The 25,307-nt window shown below is 39.9% G+C and overlaps 1 protein-coding gene across 1 annotated transcript in view; it reads left to right on the top strand.

Moving 5' to 3' along the window:
- Window positions 1-429: 429 nt before the first annotated feature.
- Window positions 430-25,307, top strand: part of sdc2 (syndecan 2) — a 36,304-nt gene continuing 11,426 nt past the window's right edge. Inside the window, exon 1 of the mRNA XM_026300820.2 lies at window positions 430-875. Coding sequence (XP_026156605.1) covers window positions 816-875 — 60 coding nt within the window. The 5' untranslated portion in view covers window positions 430-815. The remainder of the gene's footprint in view (window positions 876-25,307) is intronic.

Here is a 25,307-nt window from a genome sequence, read left to right as displayed (position 1 = left end):
AATCTAAATTCAGTGTTCCCTTTCTGTTGTGTAGTGGGTTTCCAATAGGATGCTGTGCGTTGTTTTCACATATAACGAGTTGAGGTGATGCTGAAAATACAGTTGCAATTGAAGACTAATCAGTTATGTTTGTAACATCGATGCTGCAAAATGAAACCCAGGGCTTGATTGTAATTTAATGCAGTGAATGAATGGGACTATGTGATAAATGGCTGTGAGGCGTGCCTTTACGCACAGTCTGTTACCCGACCCCCCCCCCGTGAGAAAAAAAAAACAATAGTCAATAGTAATCCATATAAGGACGCACAGCTTGTCTATAAACAACATATTTGGTTTGTTTTAATTGTTCTGTTATTTTTCACTTCCTCTCCGGACACTTTGTCGCATGTTCTCTCTCTGTCTCGCGGTGACATGGCTGAAAAGAGCGCACGCACTCACCGGAGCGTCAGTTGTGCTCGCGCTTTACACTTTGTCCTCGTTCTTTAATGTGAGCGCGGAGGGAGCGAGGAGCGCGAGCTGGTCGTCTCGTGCGGATTTCACTGACACGGGGCGCGTGGAGTACGTCGTAATTAAAGCGTGGTTATTTTGGTAGATTTTCACAGAAATAAATAGAAAAACAGGTGACCGGACAAAGGGGGGAGGAATAACCAAAACGCAACACGTATCCGGTAGGATCCCACTCCTGAGAGAGAGAGAAGCGGCAGGAGTTGGAGAGAAGGGTGCAAGGAAAGCGAGAGGGACAACGAAGAAAAAGACGAGGGGAAAGATTTGACGCTTCACTCGCAACAGCGCGTTTTAATAAATAAAGAGGAATAATGAGGAACGTTTGGATAATTTTGACCCTCGGGCTGACCGCTGTCCTCTCCGGGGAAAGGGTGAGTTTTTTGGAAAGCAAACTTAAAACGAGGTGACCCTATATCGCTGTGGGGGGAGAACTTACGTCCACTTACGGACAAGTCTGTTTTTTCTGGCCGATCTGCAGTTTCCCGTGTGTCTGTCTCCACTTTGGTGCCACAGTTTCATTGGTATAAACAGTGATAGGGTTTGAGCTGTTGGGATGTTAGCGATATGCGGTTGAATCTGTGTTTGACACCCAGGCAGACATAATGCACAAGACTTCGGGCTGTAACACTTTTCTTTTAACAGGCTACTAAAACACACTTGGTAGACTCTGAAAAGTCTGCAGAGATCCATCTGTCATTTCTATTTTCTGGTAACACTGAGCGACTTTAAACGGACCTTGTCATGCGTGGATTTGTGGCTTAAATGAAATGTCTCTCCTAAAGCTCAGAAGTCATTGAACAACTAGAAACGGCGCAATTAAAATGAATAGCACATGAAATATTGAAGACTTTGCGACATCTGAAATAATGGATCTGATCACCACAGAAGGGCGCACAGAGCGACTCTGAACGAGCCCTGTAGCTGTGTTACAGTGATTTGTGGCTGATTCCTATGACAGCCGTGCGGGTTCATGTTAACTGAAATAGAAACAATATTGAGTAGATGTCTTCACTACTGGAGGCATGAGGATTATTAGATAAGTGAATTTCCTTTTAGTGGCGCGTCTTGAATGCCTGTGACATTTAAATAAATAGGGCTTATCTGACTAATATCCTATCATTTTCAATTCCCCTTTTAACCCTCTAATTATCAGTAGCATCCACCTTTTAAACCCGGTTCATTCCCGTTCTTTGCTCCATTCAGATCCAAGTCCAAGTCATGGAAGCGGCTCCTAACTGAGCGTGCATCATTCTGCAAATTGGCTGGCCTGTTGGAATGACAGATTTTGGCACCTTTCATGTGCAGCCCCTGTCATTATCGTCCCCTCCTGTTGTTTCTCTGTGGGTTGTGACTTGTGGCTTGGCGCAGTGCCGCCTCCTCTGTTACAGCAGCTTGTCCAATTACCTGATTCAGACATTGTTGTTTTAATGACGCATTGTTTGGCATGAGGTTCACACCAAGTGGATTTTTTTTATTTCTACGTTTTCTGTTTGCACTTTTTACAATTAAGAACTTGACCTCAATTGTGCATGTACAATGGCCCAGTGTACCCTGAATAAATGCAGTACTACAGCCTCAACAGTAGAGTTGAACCAGCACTTTTCTGACACAGCGTTTTGTAAAATACCAGGGTGGACTGGTTACAGTATATAGGGACACAGTTTTTGGTTGGCTGAACGATTATATGTTGGGATCTTTAAAGAATTCAGTTTATTTTGGCATGGTGGTTTGTCATCTAGATGAGTTTATACAGGTCAGCCACACACACACACAGACAAACACACATACTGAATACTTTAACCAGATCAATATCTTCCTCCCCTTTGTCAGTGTTCCCTGAAGGCCTTGCTGGAACTTGACATGTGGCATTGATTTTCAATATTGACGCTGGTGCTGACAAGTGGTTGATAACCTGCTTTAGGCACATCTGCCTGTGTTTTAATTACCCCTCACATCATAGGGATGCAGTGTTCTAGTGAGTGGCTTTTGAAAACTTACAGATAAAACTAATTGCTCATGGCTCCAGAAAAAAAGAAATCCTTCAATGAGCCAGATTTGTTGTTGCCACCCACAGTACTGTAAGATCATATATAATGTTTATGCTTCTGGTGTGTTTGCCTGACTACAAGCTTATTTAGTGAGCAATACTTTCTCAGCAATGTCACATGTGAGGTCTCTGCACATGTTGAGGCCTCTAGTTGAAGGGAAAGTAGAACATGCTGCTGTGTTTTCACATCTCTGAGGTCAAAGTAGTGACTGTGGAGCTGAAATTGTCTGCGCTTTTATGCTTTTCTCTCACTGGCTCTGTCACATTTTCCACTCCTCTGCTTCCCAAAAGTTTTGTGAACAAGGAGGAAGAGTTTGGCTGGACTAAGCTCTGCTGTACATGCTCGACCCACCCCGCAGTGTTTTGGTGCACGCCAGTCACCAGATGTTGTGGTCTGTAATTTGTGTCATGTTTTGGTGGGAAGCGTGGGTGTTGCTCAACTCCCTTTACATCTGTGATTTACAAGGGGGTTCAGAGTGCTGTCTCACACTCTGATGCTGGACTCAAAGGAGTCACTTCAGAGGAGGGCTAGATTTGCTATGAGCTTCCAAATATGGTGGTAAGAGAGGGAGGATGGAGGACACAGACTCAAAATGACATAGAACATCTCTTTCGAAGTTTAAGAGATTTTGAAAGCAAGAAAAGGAAGATTTGACGTGTTTATATTTTCTGCTGGCATTTGTTATAGACTAACCCTATTCGAGAGGGATGATGTGGGATATAAGCTGTCTTAGTACTTCCTCAAAAGGGCAAGTGAGGTTGAGTTGCTATGATAAATTGCCCTGAAATAGTTAAGAAGAAAAGACACCTTAAGCCTAAGAAAATCCCTTATATTATTTCAAGGGTTAAAAGGCCAAAGCACCAAATACAAGACTTAAACTTGAAGCCTTTAAAGGCTGTTCAAGTGAGAGGAGAAGGTGCAGGCTGTGTATTGGGGGGGATGTATTATCTAGGTCCCACAGCTGTATTCAAGCTTCATTTTCTGCCTTGAATGCCAGTGTTGTATCTGTAGAATACTTGGTAATAAAATGAAAAGCACAGACACACACTCTGACCTTCCCCTCAACTTAAGACTGTCTAGTGCATTTCCAGGCAACTCACACTTTTTGTAAAACACACAAACACATCTACACACATCATTTACCCTTAGATGCACCAAGAACAAATAACTCACAGTATTTTTTCCTTTTGGCTAAATTGATATGAAGGTTACATGAATCCCTACCGCTATTAATGTTTTTTCATCCTCCTGACAGCCTCTCCATAACTATTGAACTAAATGTGACGCTTTACTTGTTTTGCTGCACAGTACAAGGCTTTCATAACCTGAATGAGGTGTGTACATTGGAAACCTTCTCTCCATTCAACAGTGATAAAAGCAATTTGCCTCATCGTAAGAAATTAATTTTCAATGTACCTCATGATAAATAAGTAAAATGCGGTGGGTGGATGTAACATTTACCCTTTTCTCCATCATTCTTTATTCAACTGGAGAAAATAGAATTAGAGAAGGGCAGCAAGGAATACTAAGCAAGGATAAATACAAAGAAAGTAAAGAATATAATAAAAGTGATGTTATAAAAGGGTAATAATGACAGAGCAGTGAAATGAAAGGATGCGGCGTGACATAAAAGTAAAAGCCAGATGCTGTGCTTGACTGCAGCATCTCTTGCTTTATATTTAATGAAACTCTTTTATTTTGCATTAACCTAGAATTCCTCAAACCGAAGACATAACCAGCTCCCCTGCATGAATCTGCCAGTGTTTTGTCTGACTGTGAAAAAGCCTCTGCTTTCTTTTTATTTTTCTAATAAATCCATCACTGACACACACAGGAACACTGCGTTTCTCACTGCACAGAGCACCCTAGATCCTCACTAGTGTTCAACCCTTCAGGGGGTGCATTCACTCAGTCCCTGTCCGCCAAGCATTATGCAATCCCTAATGGACTCTACAGAAGGCAGGAGGCAGGGCCTGCTGGACCACTGAAAGCACAACAGACACCAGTGAGTTGTGAACACACACGCACGCACACACACATGGCCTCTAGACTCCTCCATCCCTCTCTACATTGCTCCACTCTTGGCACATCTCTCTGCTAGCGGGATCAAGATGCTGCCTGTCATTACCACAGTCTCCTGGATCAGGCTAACAGTGACAGAAAGCTGGAAGGAATGAAAGGAAAGGATTTTTTCACTGAAGATACACCCCATTTTTTTCCCCCTTCCCTTAAGATGCTGAATTTGCTAACATCTGCAAGACGCATGTGAGGCTGCCCTCCCCCATTCTCTGTTCTCTTGTTCGGCAGAGTTGGACGAGCCTCTTAACTTGGCAGGGACTTGTGCATACTAGTAAAGACTCACAAATAGTCCGGCTTTGACTGTGCATGTGTCTTTTTACGTCCCTGTGGGTATATGTGTGTGTGACTTTATGGGAACATGTTTAAAATACACTTTCATCCCAGCCACTGAGGCAGAGAAGAAACACAGTAGGGAGATGCGGCTGCAAGAAAACCAGCAGCAGCAGCACTGGTTTATGTTGGGCCACAGCCACTGTCTCTAGCAGACTTATCAGTGGCTGCAACAGTATACAACAAAACCTTCCGCATGTGCATGTGGCAATCTAGCTCACAGTATTTAGACACAGTAGTCCTGGAACATTACTCTTTCGTCCTCTGTTCCCACCCTCTTTCTCCCCATTTTCTTCTATTTAATTAGCTTAGCAAATGGAAACTTCCTTGGCAGGACTGTGTTGGAGGGGATTGTGGTTGTGACAAAGAGAAATGGGGAAAACCCTGTGTCAGGATGGCTGTTTTCTTCCTTTTTTTCTATTTTTTTTCTTAATGCCCGCTGCTTTCCAGTTTCAGTCCGTAGGAGGAAAAGAAAAGGGAGATGAAGGAAAAGGAGCAGGGGAAGAGTGTGAACGCTGGCTCCATTTTGGTATACAGGTTTTCCCAAGCCAGACAGGACCTGGCTGATGCTTTGCTGTACAAAATGAAAAGTGTCTAACTTGCCAGAAGGTGAAACAACAGAAACAGACTCATGTGGTAAATAGAGTACCACTAAAAGTATTTGGTGTGGGACTACTGAACTGGTCTACAATGGGAATAGTTTAAGGTTTTAGGAAACTTCTGTTTACAATTATTGTTATTGTTTGTGTTTACATATTCTTCTAATATGATTTTGAAAGAAAAATTCTAAGTGATAAGCCAGAGTCCAAACTGCATAAGAGCAAAAGACTAAATAAACTAATTAGTACTGGCACAAGTAACTTTTACTGAGAGAACACAGTATATATTTTTGTTTACTGGTTGAAATGAGGGACAATTTGCTGCAGCTTAGGGGATTTACCTATGCTGGACACGTATGTGTGATTAATCAAAAGATGTTTTTTTCTTTAATGAGTCAATTGGTAATATTCCAGTTTATGCTTAAGATGGTGTCTTAAAATTGCCTGTTTTAGCTGAAAATAATTTTAAAAATGATTTTAAAATGATTTTAAAAATGCATTTATTATTAAATTAATTTTGCCTTTATACAGAGCGTCTCTCACTCCAGCTAAATAATATTTTCCTTTAGAACTGCATTAAATGTTATTAGTGTAGATTGTGGTCAGTTCAGGTTTTTTTTTTTTTTGGTCTGCTTGTTAAGGATGAAGTGAAATTAAATGCTGCTTGGGAAACTGTCTTGGTTGACTTTGATCTACTGAACAAGACAATGATCTCAGGTCCAAATTAGTTCCATCTGTACAGTATCGAGAAAAAAAAGGCCGATATTTGAAGCCATGACGTCAGCTAGGTTTTTCCATCCAACTCCCAAGATTGCTGTGGAAAACGGCACGGCACATTTAACACATCTGTGCTCACTCATATTTACGAGCACGCTTTATCGTCTCCAAAAGGCGCCAAATTGATATCTGCACTGGCATTCCTCCAAGCAGAAAAAAAAGTAGTTGTAATGTATGGTGCTTCCATTATTTCCCCCCATTTTGAGTTAAAACAGCTCTGAATGAGCTGAAGCATGTAAATCATGATTTCTATGCAGGGTGTATCGCTAACCACAAATTATACTCCATGCAGTCACTTAATTTAGAGCTGTTTTCATGAGAAAACTCAGAGATTCCAGAGGGTATTTAGGAAAGCAGAGCTGGAGAGGGATATTCATTAGTCCCACACAGCATTTTTTCCTCTAAAATGCATGCTGGTGCGTAAACTCGTTTTAGTGAAATGCAGTGACTTTAAAAGCTCCAATTTAGGCTTCATGAATATTCATTTATGAGATGCAAGAAAAAAAAAACAGGAAGCAAATGTGTTTCTTTTCCTGTCTTAGAAGACTCCTGAATACTTTTTAATGATTTCCTTATGAGCTCATAACCTGTAATAATAAGCATATATTTCCATGTCTAGAAAAATGAGCATCAATCTCTAATACTGCATATTCTTGGTAAGAAACATTTCAGTCTCAGTAATGTTTTCATATCCTATTTTTAATTTTAATTTCAAAGGCACCGGTTACTGCTGACTTTGGTGAGGTTTGCTTCATTTCCTTATTTTGAATTGGCGGTGCCACAATGTCAAGAACCTAGATCCACATCCAGATGTTTGTGTGTATCGCTGTGGCAGATGTCCAGTGTTTGAAAGTCTGAACTGTGACCACATCATCAGACCAGTCCAGACAGTGACTCACAGTGTAAGACTGAATGAGCTAATAGTGGTGGAAAACGGGGCAACTATATAAAGGAACATTGCTGGGCACAAAAACTCTTAAGCAAAGTTTCATTTGCTACTGAGGATCAAACTAAGGACCTTTTCACACCTATTCTAAAACTAATTTATAGTCCATAATCTGAAAAAACAGATATAGTAATCTTAAAAAAAGATTTACAGTGGAAAAGTAAAACCTGTGAATATACCTCCTCCTGTGAATGGAGACATATACATAAACTAATAATGGAGCCTTGATGTTATTTCCTTTATACTTTTTGGTGAATAATAGCTCTTTTTATTTCACTGGGTATAAAGATTGTCTTGAATAATAAAAAGTATATAGTATCTTGATATATAAAAGGTAATCTTAAATAATTTTGAGTGTGGTAGCACAAGTCAGAAATATGAACCTTGAACCAATTTCCATTCAATAGGTTTTTCCTGAGCTTTCAAAGTATGCAATATCCTTCCAAATCTGCTCCGCTAATGAAAACCAAAAGAGGTGATTGAAAAAGCTTGTGAGTGGATATTCTTCCACTGGAGTGAGCCTTCACGCTCAAGAGTCATCAAATCAGCAAACCTTTATGTCAGTTACTCAAGAGTATCTAACTTGTTACCATTACCCATAGTAGAATACTGGACATGTCAGGCTGTTTATTGAACTGGGAAATGCTGCAGTTGATTGCTTATGAATAATCATGGGATCACAATTATCAGTCAATTTTTCTTACATATTGTTGTTAGGGCTGCACCCAGCCATTATCATCTTCGCTAATGTTAAGCGTAAAATTATTTTGTTTTCTGTTGCATAAAATAAAGAAAAACTGTAATGTTTAAAAAGCTAAAACTATCAAACATTTGATTTTTTTTTTTTGCTGAAAAGACAAAATCTGAAAAAAAAAAGGTTTTCTAACTGCAATGGACAATATAGTTTTGTTGATGACACTTACTTAAGTGCACAGTTGGCATCTTTGTCAGCATTTTGACTGCTGTTTATAATTCCAGTGGCTACATGACATTTTGATGTGGGCAGGATTCTTAAAAATGTAATTTCAGACATTTGACACAGACAATTAACTGTGCATAGCCCAAGCCTTATCAGCCTACACTGTCTCTGTGCTGTGGTTGTTAACATGATCAGAGGCACTAATGTGACTATTCTATCAGGAGAGTTAATCTTCACTAATGCATTCTGATAACAGCCATCTGTGTTCGCAGCATCAACTGTAAACCCTTTCAGGAGAGTACCACGTTGCATTCAGCACCTCAGCAGTCATTCCTCCATTACACTGAGGGATTGGGTTTGTTATTCAGCCCAGTGAGGCTTTAGACCAGAGAAACCATGTCAAATGGGATCCATTTTTGATTCTAAATGCAAATACCGCTGACACGCTCATTGTCAAAGCTCTCCTTTCCGATGTGACCACACAGCCCCTTTTCATGGGTGGAAAATTTCAGACAGAGCTATATAAGCAAACAGAGGCTGCCAGTCAGAATGTGTCATGTCCACAGTCAATTACACGTTTGACCTTTTAACCTCTTTACTGGAAATCTATTCTTGCTGGGTTGAGTGTGTTTGGTTGCAGGGTTTAAGATGCTTGGGATTTGAAAATTTGAGTGAATATCCCAAGAGCCTATTATTAGTTTCATATCAAAAGAACTAGAGAAGGATATAATGTTGACCACATTGTCCTCACTCCTGTTCTGCTTTCACCCGTCCGCTCAGGCTCACTCTGTCTTATTTCTAACCCCTGCCTGAAAAATAAGCCCTTTTGACAGTGACATCAGTCAAGGTCGCTGCTTCACTTATAATCCATATCGTTTCAGTGCTGTGGCTAAATGAGTTTTCATGGTTTAATGTTGGCAGGCAGGCAGACAGAGTGCAAGGCATGATTACTTTGGTGATGATAATTTGTTCATCAAGTGACTGGGTGGGTGAGTGGAAGAGCTACATGACCGCTACCCTTCAGACTCAGCAGGCTATCCTTTTTGTCCGGGCAGCCTCCTGGCTTTCCAACAGTTTTCAGATTCATCACAAAATTAAAATAAAAATAATTAAAATTAAATGAAATTAAATTCTGGATATAAAAACAATGCATGCAAACACTGGTGCACATTCACAGTCTAACATTTTTAAACTTTACTAACAAACTGGCTCAGTTAAACAGTGCTCTGTTTAAATGAAAATGTCCATATTATAATCATCATACTTCATCTCATATCGTCTATGAGAAAAGAAGTCCATCCTACATCCCACTATATAACTGGCCGACTGACTACTTTCCTCATATGATGAGAGCAATATACAACTTGATGTAATTATTTCATGTCAATTACCAGAGTAACTTTGGCTCTGTGCTGTTTTTGAATCATACTGTGGTATTGTGGCATCCTGATTTTACAATGTGCATCTAATGAACTCCACTGACCTTGACACATCTCTGTGTGTCAGACAAAGCTGCCTACACATCACCAGCGGCTCTGAAGAGCCTATTGAAGATGCCTTTTTGAAGATGATTGCTTGATGCAGTGCCTGCTTTGGTTCAGTGTGGTGATACTTCGCAATGTGTGACTTTGTGACCGCAAGAGGCTTTATGACAAGTTTTCTTGCCGCTGGAAACATCTGTTGCCTGGTGGGTTTTTGATAGTGGCTCCTTCTTTAGTGTAGGATGTACCACCACAAACTTTGCCTTGCAGCTTCACAGCATATCTTGGTCTGTTTTTACTTGAGAGATCAGTCTTTAAAGTTTATGCATGTACGTGTGTTGTTTCAGGATCTTTCAGGAAAACCAGACGGCAGTCTTCAGAAACCGCACATTCTTGCAGAATTAAAGCACAGGGAAAGAAGTGGGAAGGCCCTGTAGTGAGCAGAGGAGCAGAGGTTTGGCAGACAGATTAAAAGCCATTTTTAGCTGCAGGAGTTTTGTTAGTCATATTTGTCCTGCATACAAAAGGGAGACCACAAAAATGTTCTCTTCTGTGAAAGATTGGCTTATTGCTAATTGTGTGTTCTCTCAGCTGAACGTGTTTTCTGTCTTGATAAATTGGCAAATTCAAAGTCCCAACTTTTTCTTTCACAAAGTCATTAAAGATTGAAAATGCAGCCTAGCTGCTGCAGGAGCACTAGGCCTATTTTGGTTGCCAGAATTCAATTATTTACATGGGATGGGAGATCAATAAGAATTTCACCCCATCCTTTACAAATATAAGCCTGAGACTACAAAAATATATGCACAAAATAGAATATAAAAAGCAAGTGATCCACACACAAAGGTCTCTCCAGTTATGGGCTAATGAAAACTGAACTGCATCACGTAATGCACGAGGGAGGATATCGTCCAGAATGAACGGAATTGTTTACTCATATTTCTGAACTCACTTGTGGGCTCTCTGTTGTTTGGTTGATAAGAGGAGAATGGATCTGGCATTGAGCAGCTGGTCTGCATATGTAAAACATGGACATTCTTTTTTCCCTTTTTTTTTTTCTGTTGAGCGGTTTGTTTCAATAAACACAGTGCAGACACTGTGGTGTTTCAGTCAAGCATCACATTATATACACAGAGAGGGCAGTCTGAACCCTGAGGTGGGCCATTTTCTCCAAACAAAATCACATTTGTTATTTCACGCTGATGAAACGGAAGGTTTATGAACTAAAGGAAGGGCTAGTTTTGCCTAGATCACTTTATCACACACAGACCACGCACAGATCTTTAACTGCTTAACACTGGAGTTATTCACTTTGTCTTTAAAAGCTTTTAAAAAAAAATGCAACCACTATATATTTTTGCTGTTGATTTATCTTCCATTTTTTTCTCCAGTCATCTATGCATTTAGTTTATCAAATGCCAAAAACAAGAAAAAAGGCCATAAATGTTTAAAGACCAGAAGGAAGTCTTCAGATTCCCTGTTGTTTCTGAGCAGAAGCCAAACGTTATTCAATTTACAATTATATATGTCAAAAAAGGACATAATTGCATTTGAGCAGTGAAATCAGTTGATGTTTGGCATTGCCATCAGTTTATTTTTAAGTAGCTCAGCTAATCAGTTAATCAACTAATCACTTCAGCTGTAGTTAAAAGTAGTGCTTGCTTCTGCTGTTAAACTACTATTGACAGCATTAAGTGAACAGATCTTGACTTGCAAGCGTGCTGGTATTTGCACGCTAAGATCAATCTAGTTTGGACTATGCTGCTAAGGCAACTGAAGCACTGTCGAGCCGCAGTGAGCTAATCTTCAGCATGTGCTAAATGAACCTCGGATGACTCTTCAACACTGTTAATCCACACAAGTAACAGTGTGACAGTGGAAAAGGGGACCGTGGTTTCATCCTTTCCCACTCCGTACCTGAAATCTGCAGTTTGCCTCTTAAGGTGAATATTGAGGTGTACACACATCCATCCATGTAAAGGAGTAATCCTAGGTAATTACACCAACAGTGTTTCAACTACAAATTAAGTGTTAATGCTGGGCCTTATAGCACTTTAAAGACAATAGAAATTAAACTAATACTTCATTTATAATGCAAAGAAAACACTACTGTACATTGATGGGAATTCCCTCATCACTGTGTGTGAGGATATTCCAGGCTTTTTGTATTAATGGAGACTAGAGATTTAAAAACTCTCATGTGGCTGTGGACCCTACACTGAGTCTAGCATGCAGCTCAGCTCATGCGCCCATAATTAGACAGTGTCATTAATGCTCAATTATGTGAGTCATGCTTAGCCCACGTTGGATCTAGTCACGGTTCATACTAGAGCCCATCAACAGCCAACTTCTCTTCTCCTGTGGTTTTCATCTCCCCCATCTTTGGTCTTAGATGTCTTACCATAGAAACGTGTTTCCTATTCTTTTCTCTTCTCTTCTCACCCTGAACTATAAGTGATGACATTACACCACTGCTTACATTCGAGTGTCACCCCAGTATTCACAGTCTGTTGTTAACACTGCAGGCAGTTTTGATGAAGAATAGGTGATAATAAGTCATTACCTGTCACATAAACTTGCCAAATATAATGTTTAAGGTTTTCAAAATCAAAGCACATAGTGTGAGCCTCTGCCCCTAATTCAGTCTCAGTAAGACCAGTAAAGCGATCGCATAATAGCCCATGAATAACTACAAAGACAAATAAATAAAGATGTACAAGTACATTAATCAACCATCTATTTATAAAACAGATGATGAACAGTGTCAGTCTAACGAGCTAATGTGAAAGCAGATTGTTTCCTGCCTTACAAAGCATTCACAAAATTGTCCATGAGAAACAAGAACTCTTTATTCCATAACTTCTGATTTGCATTTCTTTCTTTTACTCTCCATTTCTCACATGGTGTGGGAGGTTGCGGTAAGAGCAACAGTCATGTGCATGCCAAGAAAGTGCAGCTCTATTATTGTCAAGGTGGAAACAATGCACAGTATAAGAAACAGGTTGTGATAACAAAAGGTGTAAAATGTGTGAACTTTTGTCACAAATAGGGAGAAATGTGGTAGAATTTTGACTGCGGGAGGAAAACAGGAGACTCGTGGAAGAATTGGGAAGGTTGGCAAGTATGTCCTGACTTTTAAATAGCACTTCACAGTATAGTTCAATTTTTTTCAGTGTTATAATAATGTGTCAGTATTTTAATTGTTAGTGGTTGATGTTCAATTTGCCAGGATTACAGTTTCTTTGGACATACATTTTTAAGCCTTAACATCTTAGCATGACACTAATGATGGCCTGCACATCTATAGTACATCTGCAGCAGTCATCCAACATTATCATGTGACATGGTGGCCCAGACTGGATTAGAGCCAGAAGATAAAACCCTCTTCAAACAATGCACTGATTACAGCCATTCTCATTGGATCATGAAAAACAATAATACACAGATTGCTTGAGCTTTGTTGTGGTTAAGTTTTGAACCGGCCGGAGATGCTCTCTGACCTGCTGTATAATTACATAACATGTAACACTATGTTTATTTTCTGTGTTATAATAATTATAATATCAGAGGGAAGTTAAGGTTTAATATGGAATTAAATCATTGTCAGATGTCTTTTTTTTATTTTAGAAAACATTAAAAAAAACACAATTTAAGGTGATCGATGATGCAATCTCCACTCCAAATTTGAACAGTGTGTGTCTGAATACAAACACATGGTGACCCAGACTCACAGGCTAGCTGACTATTAATAAAACCCTGTGCTTAGTGTAGATGACAGCACCTCTGACTCACCACCACACCGAAGTACTGGGACTGCCAACTGTCACACTGTGAGTGTCAGACTCAGCCAATCACACCGTTCCTGCTGTTTCTTAATCTCTGAAAAGTTTACACTTGAGTTTTATTGTTTTGTGGCCACAAGGCAGAATGTACGTGCTTTTTCAGGCAGTAGGTTGTCAGAAGTCTGTTGAGGAAGTCTGGGTGGATGGAGATAGAGAGCAGATGCACGCAAGAAAAAAGAAACAGCTTGTTAAAATACAAATAATTAATACTGTTCAAAAATGACAGCTAAACTTTGTCAAGATTCACATCATTGGTTGGCCTGAACAGCTAATTTGTCTGACTGAACAGATGGCTATGGTAAATATTTTAACATTTAATTATACAATCACCATACTGGCCTGCCACAACTGTTAATTTTCTTGTTCAATTTTCATCCTTTTTATCTTATTTAATTGCTGTCTTTCACTGTTAGATTCATTAGGTTTGGTCTACATTGGAATAAGACCAAATATGAGAAATTTAAAGATGTTTCAATCCTTTCTGCACATTAGAAACATGGCCTATACACTAAACCTTGCTCCAGAAGTGTAGTGAAATGTTAACATGTCGATCACGGTGTTTCCTAAAATCTGGCCAAAGGTTGACTGACAGACCCGATCCTTCGTTGTGTGTCATGCCAGCAGCAAAAACGCACACACATTCTCCAGTACACATACAAACACGCTCACTGCTGGTCAGGATTAGCCCTGGATAATGAGATCAGAGATCACCACCTGCCACCATCTCATCCTTCCTATGCCTCTTTCTGATGAGCCATTCTTTAATTTGTCACCGTCCCCTTTCTGACAGTTACAAAGTGAGTGACTTCTTTCATTAACCTTTCTCACCATCTTTGCTTTCTTACTGTCGTTAATTGTGCACACATCATCCCCGCTAGAAGTGATAACAGGTTTGCCCCAACTAAGACCAGAATTTATCCTTGACCTTCCTCCTTTTTTTTTTTTTTTATGATCGTGGATCTTAATTTATTTTTCTCGGATTTTCCCAATCCTCCTCTTTCGTGTTTTCTGTAACCATGGCTTTCTCCTCCATCACTCCCATCATCCCATCATGGCTTCCTATCCTCATACTGTAGTCCTGTGGCCCTGTTGACTCCCTTGAGTCCAAATCCTCTTAAGGAAAAAGCTTGGACGGGAATTCAATCGCTGCACCACAAGGATTGAACCAGATCAGCACACAAAGCAGCAAAATCGTTCTCCTCCCTCTTCCCCCCTCTTCGCATGCCTCTGCCCCATCTGCGTCTCTCTCCCTGTCTCCCCTCTGGCTTTCATCTCAGGTGATAAAGGCCTGTTTGTCAGAGCTGGCAGCAGTGAAAGATTGGTGTCCTGGATGTCGGAATGTAGCATATAATCATTTTTTTCCCTGCATGCTGATAAGTGCATAAATGGCAATATGTATTAAGAGGCATGAAGATATGGTGTATTTGATTCAAAACTTTGGTTATCTGGATTTGCACTCTTCTAGCTATATGTGTCTAATGCAAACACATGTTTGAGTTAACATATAAAACTGTATTGTAACTGCAACTTTATGTTAATCAGAATAAATGTGAGTTTAGCTACCACATAGTCCTTCATTTCCCTTATCTTCCATCCATTCTTTACTTCTTTTATTTTATGTGGTGAGGAAGACATGGGGCAAACTTTGACCCTCACAGTCCTCCAGAGAGCTTTTATGTTATGGTGTTAATGATCTGGCAATGGAGTTTTTCTTTTGCTAACAAACTAGTTACCAACACAGATGCAGCCAGAGGTGCTCAGGGTTGTGGTAACAAAACCTGGACTATAGTGAAATAGCAAAAGTGGTTACATAGTTCATCTGTCAATAAAATCACACACTGTCATCTCTGCACATAGACTATGCAAGCACAAAAGGTGCAGGCACATAACACAACCACTAAAAACCTTGCCCTGTGGGGTTTTGTAACACTACTGGAGAAAAACACAAGCTTTTAATGTGGATAGTTGATGGAAACCATGTCCTTCCATTGACGCAGTGACACAGAAAAACAGACTTTGTGAAGTGTGAGAGACTTGTTTCATGACATGAAGCAGTGGAGAATTGTGCAGCACCCACTGACAACAGGAACCATTGGAAATCCATCTATTAAAAAAATGTTTACATTGAAGGTTGTCTGTTACTGAATAAAGGTTTTCAGCATATTTGCTTTCCTAACAATTGACAGAGTCCTCTTTTGTAATGAACAAATTGGTTATTAACTGACCCTGTACCTCAGTTATAAGACTAGTTGATTAGCTTGGCTCTAAGTCTGGCGCACATGAACAGTGATTAATGATTATAACCTGTTTTTGAAGCCAAAACTATGTGCATGCCATGGTTTCAAAGATTAAAGGCACAGAGTTTAAATCACTTAGCAGCCTTCCTTTATGTTAGACATTATGTGCATGCCAGGGGTATAACAGCTAATAGGAGAGCAAGGGCAGAACATCTTAAGTACCATGATGTGTTTATTTTTCTCCATTAGAGTGAACATATGCCATTTTCCGAGTGGCCAGCATTCGGTAATACGTGAACAACTGTAATGTATGTAAGTACAAAGGCATCATGGAACAAATGCACATGCATACACGCCTAATTAGCCTAATTATAGTGACAGGGTTCAAACAAAGGACATTCTTGTAGTGCGTATGTTGTTGACAAAGTACTGTTATCGATGCAGAACCTACAGTTCTTGTATACTGCATATGTAGCAGCACCTGTGTTAGTACAGGAATGGTTGATATTTCAGGCCTGCTGTGGCTTGAAAGACAGCATTCATCCCTTTCCAGAGCACTGACTGACTACCTGATAGAGGAAACCTGCATGAGTGTGTGTTTTTGTGTGAAGAAGAAAGAAATAAGGTTGTGCATAAGCAGATTCTATGAAGATAAGGTCAATGCATACATCCTGTTTAGCTTGTTTAGCTTGTGTATCCATGAACACGCAGCAGCTCCTGTGTTAATGTATGACTGAGGTGTGTGTGTGTGTTTATGAACGCAAAGCACTGTACTGAAAGTGTGTTTGCCTGTGGCACAGGTGTGTGTGTGCTCAGCAGGAGTTTATATAACAAACAGCATGATGGAGCTCAGCTGGGAGCCACATGAAGCTTTTGAAGCCTTTATTGCTGTTGAATAACAGTGGCTATATTTATTTGGAATAAAATGCAGATATAGTAAATTGCTATTCATCTGTCAATCCATGTCATATCCTGATTTTAAAAGCACACAAAGCAGACACACATATGGTGTCCTGATTTCCAGTCTCTTTGGCTCCCACAGTTAACTAGAAACAGTTAACAAAACAGGCATTTTTAATACTTATATGGAAATAAATCACCCCATCATTTAGTTGTTAATTAGCTAAAAAAAAATTAAAGCTTGCATCAGTGTGGGAATAACATAACTCAGAGTCCAAATCCATAAAAGAAACAACACTGTGTGAAGTGAAGACAGAGGCTGAGGATGGCTGCATTAAGTTGCTTACTGTTCAAAGTTCTGTAGTGACCATTAAAGACTCATTTTGACAGCATGTTGCAGCAGTACCAGTGTCTGATTTCTATAATTGGAGATGTCCTTATCAGCAAGGGACAGATCTGACAGTGACCAGAGCTTCTGCCTTATTTTTTCTTTTTCTTCATGAGCTAATTATCATTTTCATACAAGGCTTCCGAAAAACAAAATAGCTGTTTAGGGAGAGATATTGGTTTTAGAAGAATGACTGGAATTTGTGACATTTAGAATGTGGTTCTACTTATTTAAATCCTCCACAGTCGCCAAAGTCTTTGTTTACATGGGTCAAAATTACTGGAGAGGTATTTGCGTTTACTTGTCAACTTTGTTTAATTATATCCCAGTGGCTTTTTTGTGCAAACACAATGCTTATAAACAAAACTCCTGGTATTGTGGCATCCTGTTTACTGGTGTTGGAATGTTACATTTGCCAGCGCCAAAGCAAAAATTACTCCTTAACCTTCACCCACATTAGCCTGCAATATGTGGATGTCACTAACCATTATTTGTACTTCTCAAAATGTCAAAAAATTATGAACTATAACCATTACCAGAGACTGAAGTGGCATCACTAAATTGCTGATTTTGTCTAATCAACACGCCAAAATCCCACAGAAATTCAATTTATAGATGTAAAACAGAGAAAAGCAGTCAATGTTCATATTTGTGGAGAGGTTCTCAGTTATTATGATTGCTGACGATTTAATTTATGTTAAGTGACTAATCAAGTAATTAGCTACTGCTAGCAATTGCTTCCACACAACTAGAGATTTGTATTTATATATAGATATATGTATTTTCCCTGATGAGGAAAATGTAACACAATTGATTTCCCTGACACTGTATCCTAAACTAAAGGTTTCTACATATAACTGTAGAATTTATTTTTACTCTCCACCTCTTGCTCTCTTAGCAGCCTGGTCCAAGGACATGAGATAAAGAGAACCCGTTTTCTCTGCTGCACTTACAGATGGTCTTGGCACCCTCTATGAGTATTCCTCCTCCCCAGCCTTTAAACCAGAAGAGGCTTTCTGTCTCTCAGCTGCTGACAGAAGCTAAAGACAGCAGACCTTCGGTGCTAAGGCCACACGCTATTCAGCCGTACCCATATGTCTGCATTAAGGAAGCAGGAAGCCTGTTGCATGCAAAGCAGTAGAAAACAGTCACACATGCATTTAAATAGAGGTGTATATATATATTCCTGCTAAGGTGTGTAAGATGTCATATGCAGGTAAAAATGTGGGTTATACAGATTTTATGGCTTCATTTGTCTAATATGCACTGCAGCTCTTGGGATAATACCTAAGTTAAAGGCATAACTATTAATTTCCTGATCTTACAAAGACAGACTAGGCTCTCACAGCGTGCACCTGTGGGCTAAACGTTAAGTTAAGTGAGTGTTAATGTGAAGGGCTTAAAATCTGCTGTTTGGGGGCCAAGAGAGAAATGAGAATGCTGCTCCAGATGCCTGATTAGTTTTGTTATATATTAGGTCTGAATGAAGGAGGGTGACTGGAAGGATTTTCAGAGAATAAGTGAACACTGCAGGCTTAGTCATTTTCAGCCATTATTTGGTAGGGTACCACAGAAACACAGCTAAAGGTTGCCATGAGGTGGCTATTAGTTAAGGCAGGAAACTGATACCGTCTCTGAGTGTGTTCGTGCCAGCTGTGTTTCAACCACACTCTTTTTGTTGTGACCTTGCTTTTTTGTCATAACCTGGTCTGTTAGCTGCTTTGAAGAACATCAGTCACTCTGTAGTGCTAGGAAATTTTAATGGGTGGCCACTGAAGGTACATTGTTATTAATTTGTAGTATTTCTTATGTGAAATTGTCAACAAGTAATCAATTGTTTGAGCAACAGAAAAATGATCTTATTAAATGGATAAATTATTACAGACCAAACGGAAATTGTGATATACGTTTTTGACTGTTTTCATAAATTAAATCAGTATTCGATAATCCTTTAAATCAACAAATAATTCATTAATTAAAATAGATAATTAGTTGCATCATTAGCTAACAGGTTTTTAATTAACATGTAGTATGGCATCCATGTGCTGTTCTTATCAATATCAGGTCTTACACGAAAAAAGATGAATTCAGTTTCATTTTACCAAACGAGATTGAAAATTTTTAATTTACCAGATCAGACTGTAGTGAGTTTAGAGAATGATGAGTTACATTGTGGATATGGAGGAAGGATGCTTTAAACCTCTACACAAAATTGGCACATCAGTGAGTATTTCAGGGAGAGGATGTGGAGGTTGTATAACTGATCGGTTTAGGGCCAAAAAGCGACCTTCTTCACTTCTAGCAGAGGCTGAAGTGTTTGTAAAACATTCCACTGTTCATCTGCTCTCATTAAACAAGCGCTGTCTCTAATGCATACAGCTGCTCACACTGTGGGTACATAGCTGGACTCCATTTCGGATCCCTGCGAGTGGTCTGAACCTCTTATATGTGGTATTCATGATATGTGGCTGTGCTATCAATTCCAGCTAAATGGAGAAGGTCCAGATTGTTCCCATGTTGTGCCTTAGTGTTTTTGGGTTATTGGAGTCTGAGATACATAGAAAATGAAACCTGTTTTATGTAACGCACTGCGGTTGTTCTCTACATTTACTTGGATCGAATTTTTCTCTTAAGCTTCATATTTCTCTTCAGTCTGAAGGGAAGGAAAGCTGCCATGCTACAGCAAATCTTACTGTTTCCCCCCTGAGTACTAAAAATGACTGGAAGGTGAAGCCCATTTCCCAGTATCTAGTGTTTCACAGCTGACAAAGAATCCAGGCTTTCCTGAGGGTATCAGAAGCCAGTGGATATGCAGGCAGGGAGGCATAGAGGGTGGGATTCAGCATAGGGAGCAGCAATGCTCCTTTTAAGCCTGGGAATGTTCAGAGCTCCGTCTTGTGTAGAAAGCAAAAAGAAAGAGTTACGGTCCATGAGGCTGGATACCACAGCACTGAGGTATTCTCCAAATAGGGCCATGTTAAAGCCACATGAGCTCCACATTGTTCTGCTCTTTATAAATTCTGATCGCCAAGAGAGAAATTTCACAGTAAGGAGGCTTACAGTGAAAGTTTATGTTAAGTCTGATCAGAGCCTCTAGAGAGCCACTTGACACAATCAGACTTTAATCAGTGTGGTGATCTAGTGGTCTGAGATGAAGTATAGCAGCTGTATTGTGAGAAAATCCTTATTTAAAAATGCATAGCTGCAGTAGACAATATTTCTTGATTCCACTGTACCTACTCTATGCTTCTGAACACCACTGGGCAGGTAAGGGTGACAGTGAGGTGGGCACCATTTTTGTTGTCTTTCCCCCATCAGTGGTCTATCAGCATGTGTGTTTTTCTTGGAAACCATGTAATTGACTTTCTTCCTGTTGGGATGCAATACTGCAAGGGAGGAAATCATAGCCAGTCTATGTTATGTCTCACTGGTCTGTGGGAAGGAAAAGGCAGTGGAGCATGAGGTGGTGCCTCAAACACAGCACATTATGGTAGGGAGGAATATGATTCTACCCCCTTGTGCTATTTACAATATACAACCAGAGCTAACTCATTTAGCCCCTCTTAAGCACTCTGTTTTTACTCATCTTCATTAGATTTGAAGCAACATCTAAATCACCAGTACACATTGCAGCCACAAAGTGTTACCATCACATATGGATTTAGTTTAAGTTGTCAAGTTGCTAATGACTAGCTGCTTTTTTGGATGACTGGAAGAACAGAACATATGTGCTAATGTCAACATGCTAATCTACCCACAATAATGCTAATATGCTGCTACTTAGCAGGCATGTTTACTATGTTCACATTGAAAATGTGACTTATCAAAGTTATAAAATTCATAAAAGTGATTAGGATTCACCACCTCAACAATATCAATGCAAAATTTATGGTCACTTTATCTAAAGCTGTGGACTGACTGGCCAGCATAGTCATCCACAGAGCCACACCACTAACATCACTAAAACACCTGTTTATCATATTTAACCTCTTTTACGTCTAACTCTGCCAATCATTTAGATTTCCTCCAACCGCCACAGTTTTAGTTCATAATATTGCTATGTGGGCAGAAAATGTTCTAGCTATGCAGTGGAGAAGTAGCTGATCTGTCATATTTTTCTGACAGTTGGTGTGTATTTTGCAGCATCAGGCCAAGCCATTTAGCTGACACGTCTGTTGAGCAGTGGCACTCATGGAAAAGTCTGCTGCATTTGATTGTCCTGCAGCCTTAGACTGTTTACTTAATGTTTATGAGGACATAAAGTTGTTCTAATGCACCCGTAAAAGGCTGGTCCCCTCTTTTTAATCATAATGTGTAGGGAAGTGCCAGAGGAATTAAAGGCTAACTTATCTTTTCACCTGCATACTCACTCATATGTGAAAATGTTTTAATCTCTTGTCCTGACTAGAACATCACAGTTCTTCCTCCTTTGGGTTGTAAAGAGATCACTTTCAATACGATCTGAGAAATTAAAAAAGAGATGTGTTGGCATTTTGTGTAATTACCTAAACAGATTAATATTGATTTTGACAAATAACTCATTGCAATTAAGGTAATTTGCAGTTGCAACAACTGTCACTGATACAAATACTCTAAATTTCTTTTGACATGAATATAAGTGTTAAATGTTAGTGTGTTAACATTTATACTTAGCTTTTATTTTTATTGTCAACAAATCTCATTAGATGACCATAACTAACCATGTGTTTCTGTATCTCAGTACACCTGTGATTCTCAGCCCCGAGCCCTTTAGTTCCTACCAAGACATAAACTTAAAAACCTGTAGTCTCAGCAAATCTTATTCATACAGGAGTAAACACAAGAGTATTTCCAAACACTCAAACAGATTTCATGCACTATTGGGATTAGTACACTTTTCATGGACCGTTGGGTATTTCCAGCAAGGCAGTGTATGTGGTACTAACTTAAAATAAAAACTACAGTGTCTATGTCATCAAATTTGTGGTTCATTGACATATCAGTAATATTTTTGGGAAAATAAAGGGAAGTCTAAGCTGTAATAGGCTTTGGCCACACTGGGAATATTTGTTAGCATTCTTGTTGTTTTCTTTGTTGGTTTTGGTATTTTCATATGGCCTGTTGACAATTAGAAAGATAACAGTTATCACTAGACTCTGTTAATTGTGCATGTCTGAAAGTCTCCTGACTTCAGCCCATACTCTGCACACAGTACACTATGGTGCAGACACCCCTGGAAGTCTGAGCTGGAAACCCCTCCTGCTCCTGCCAGCCCCCTTCTGGAGGGGCCTGAGTCCCGTGGTATGTGGTGTATGCCTTTCTCTGTCAGACGGCCGTTTGTTTTGGAATAAGAGACGTTACGAATCTGATCCAAAAGCACCCACATGCTCAGCTTGTTGAGGGGGGCCTTTCACCTACAGAGGCAACATGAGCTAATCCTTAAGGAGCAGGAAGAAAATGAAAAGAAGGGCTCTCTGCATTACTGATACTCTGCAATATTGAGTCTGAAAGAAACACATCTCTGAGACATGAACTTGTCACAAATTTACATAAAGCTGTCATGTTTTGTTTGAAGTTATAAAATGTATTTTCCTAGAATATATTTTTGTCATTCTGTGAGTCATTAAGCATTTTACACATCACAGAGCAATGTCTGCGAGCTGTAGATAGGATATTGACAGCTCATATCTCATGTAGCTAAAAAACAGTTGAGTCCAACATCGAAGCTTGTGTGGGTAAGTGAAGAGACAACATTTAGACAAGTAGATGTATAAACCATTATTGTCAAGTCCAGACCATTGCTCTGTCTTTATCTTTGTTGCACTCTCTTTTGCATTTTCTTTCTATTCTCCCTTGTCAGTGTTTCTCTCCCACCCACCCACACACATAAACGCACATACATACACACAGTGTTACCCACCACTACTCAGCTGGAGTAGCTCCAGACCTTAAGGGCTCAGAGAGAGTTTGATTTGTGTTGACTTCCTGCAGGAACTCCCCCTCTCCTCAGCCTGTGGCTCAAAGACTATCAATTAGTTCCTTATTATGATCCCTGGGAGGGCAATAAAAGTTAAAGTGGGTTCAAAGAGCACAGAGGTGGACGCGCACACACACACACACACACACACTTCTTTTTTGGCCTGTTAAGAGTTACAGTTTAGACATCGACTCTCACAGTCTTGTAGGTGGCTGTTACTGCCTGCTCTTCCTATTTACATTTTCCAAACAATGCTCACCACCCACATACATGACTCACAGAGACGTTTTTTCTGTCTTACCAGCAGTTTGCTCAGGCATCAGCAGGTGTTGGTGAGACAAATTGAATGTTTGGATGTCACCAACTCCTCCTGTCCTGTTTTTTTTTTTTTCTGTCTCTAATAACAACAGCATCGCATGTCCAGCTGTTATTCATACTTCTTCCATGAAAGCAGCAGCTGTCTACTGAATTGATAGCTGATGCTGCATGAAGCCAATTTGCCACCCTGTAAAGCCACAGAAATCTCTCCAACTCATCGTCTTCTGTCACTCCTCTCCTGCTGTCTACTACTCCAAACATCAGGGAGGCTCGTTTGCTCCCTCCCTTCTAAGAAAGTTAGAAAATGTGAGCAGGCTATTAAAATTCAGGCTTCAGACTGTCATTAATATGTGCTCAACAGAACTTTTAGCTGGATGATTAGATGTGTGCAGTAGATGCATAGTTACAGTATGCAGCTAATGAATACAATTAAGATTAAAGCTATTGAAAAGCTAGTGAAAAGAACTATAAATGTAATGCAATCTTGAATACAGAGCTCTTATAATTAATACAAGGATAGCACCACATCTTTATCCTTAAAACAAATAGCGAGATATTTCCTCATCTGTTCCATGGTTATCCCTACTCTGACCTGTCCCTCAAAGTCATGCTCCTATCAGCTTTTATTCCCTCCTCTCTCTTGCTGTTGCTGAGTGTCCTGTCTGTTGTCCAGGTCATGAAAGAGCTGATGAGTGGAAGATGGGGGTAAGGTTGTGGAGGGAGTTTGTCGACAACAGAGCGAAACAGTTACTGCCTCCTAGACTGTGTTGCTTTATTGACCTATATGTGGCAGGCCAAGTAGAACAGATAAAGTGAAAGCCATCAGGCCAATCTGCCACCTTTACTTTGTTAATTAAGGATTAGCTCGCTCCTTTTTTCTCTGTCTCTCTCTCACACTCACTCACTCACTCACTCACTCACTCACTCACTCACTCACTCACTCACTCACTCACTCACACACTCACACACTCACACACTCACACACTCACACACTCTACAGATATTACTGAGTTCTTTCATAGATGCAGATATTTGTTTGCCTGGTTTTGATAATAAGAACTGGTTTAACTGACAGGGCAGACAATAATAGTTAATTACAATATTCATATGAAGAACTCTGACACTGTAAAAGTTAATATATTTGATAAAGTAGAGAACCTCTAGGGTACCATGAATGATTGATTTGCTGATTTATAATACCTGAGTTTTGCAAGTGCTGGTGGGTGGATTGTTTTAAATGTTGCTTCTGATCTTAGCCAAGCTAAGCGGCTGCTATTGCTTTATTCTTACAGACACAGGAGTGGTGTCAATCTCTGCATCTATCTCTCAGCAAGTAAACAATCAATATTTCCTAAGCTGTTCAATATAACTGTGCATATAACCTCTTAACCCCGTGTAAAACCATGTTTGACATTTTTACACTTTTTTAAATGTAATGTTTACACATATTAATTTACTTTAGAGGTGCTAATAGGATACACCTGGACACTGTAGATATTCATATTAAGAAGGGAGAGGATAAGGGATAGTTGTGAAGGACAATGCCACAGTATGGTGACTACACTTGCACAGCAGAGGAGCTGTGCTTTTTGCTGTGGTTCTTTCTAAGCTCCTTGCAGTTCTGATTAGACTTGAGGAGGAAATAGTTAAGAGCCAGAGAGAGCAGCAGACCGTTGGAGGAGGATCCTAGACGCTGTCTGTCTGCTGCTGGCCCCTTGTTTTCTGCTTTTTCCTCTCTGAAGTGGGTGCTATGATGTGCACCCGTGTATTCGTCTCACGCCTTTGAGATGTGAGAGTTTGAGAAGGGGGTGTGTGTGTGTGTGTCTGCTGGCACATATGCATGTCCCATGGGTGCTTTCATGGACACGCTGATGTTTGAAAGTGTGTGTTTGTGTGTCTGCATTCCTTTGAGGAACACTGTTTCCCCTGGCCTGACTAGGAGCTGAGCTAATATTTGTTGTGTTAGAAATGAGAGCAGTGTGT

This window comes from Mastacembelus armatus, chromosome 11, assembly GCF_900324485.2.
Source record: "Mastacembelus armatus chromosome 11, fMasArm1.2, whole genome shotgun sequence".
Taxonomy (NCBI): domain Eukaryota; kingdom Metazoa; phylum Chordata; class Actinopteri; order Synbranchiformes; family Mastacembelidae; genus Mastacembelus; species Mastacembelus armatus.
The sequence above is the reverse complement of the archived record's forward strand: the minus strand, read 5'-3'. Positions and strand labels throughout refer to the sequence as shown.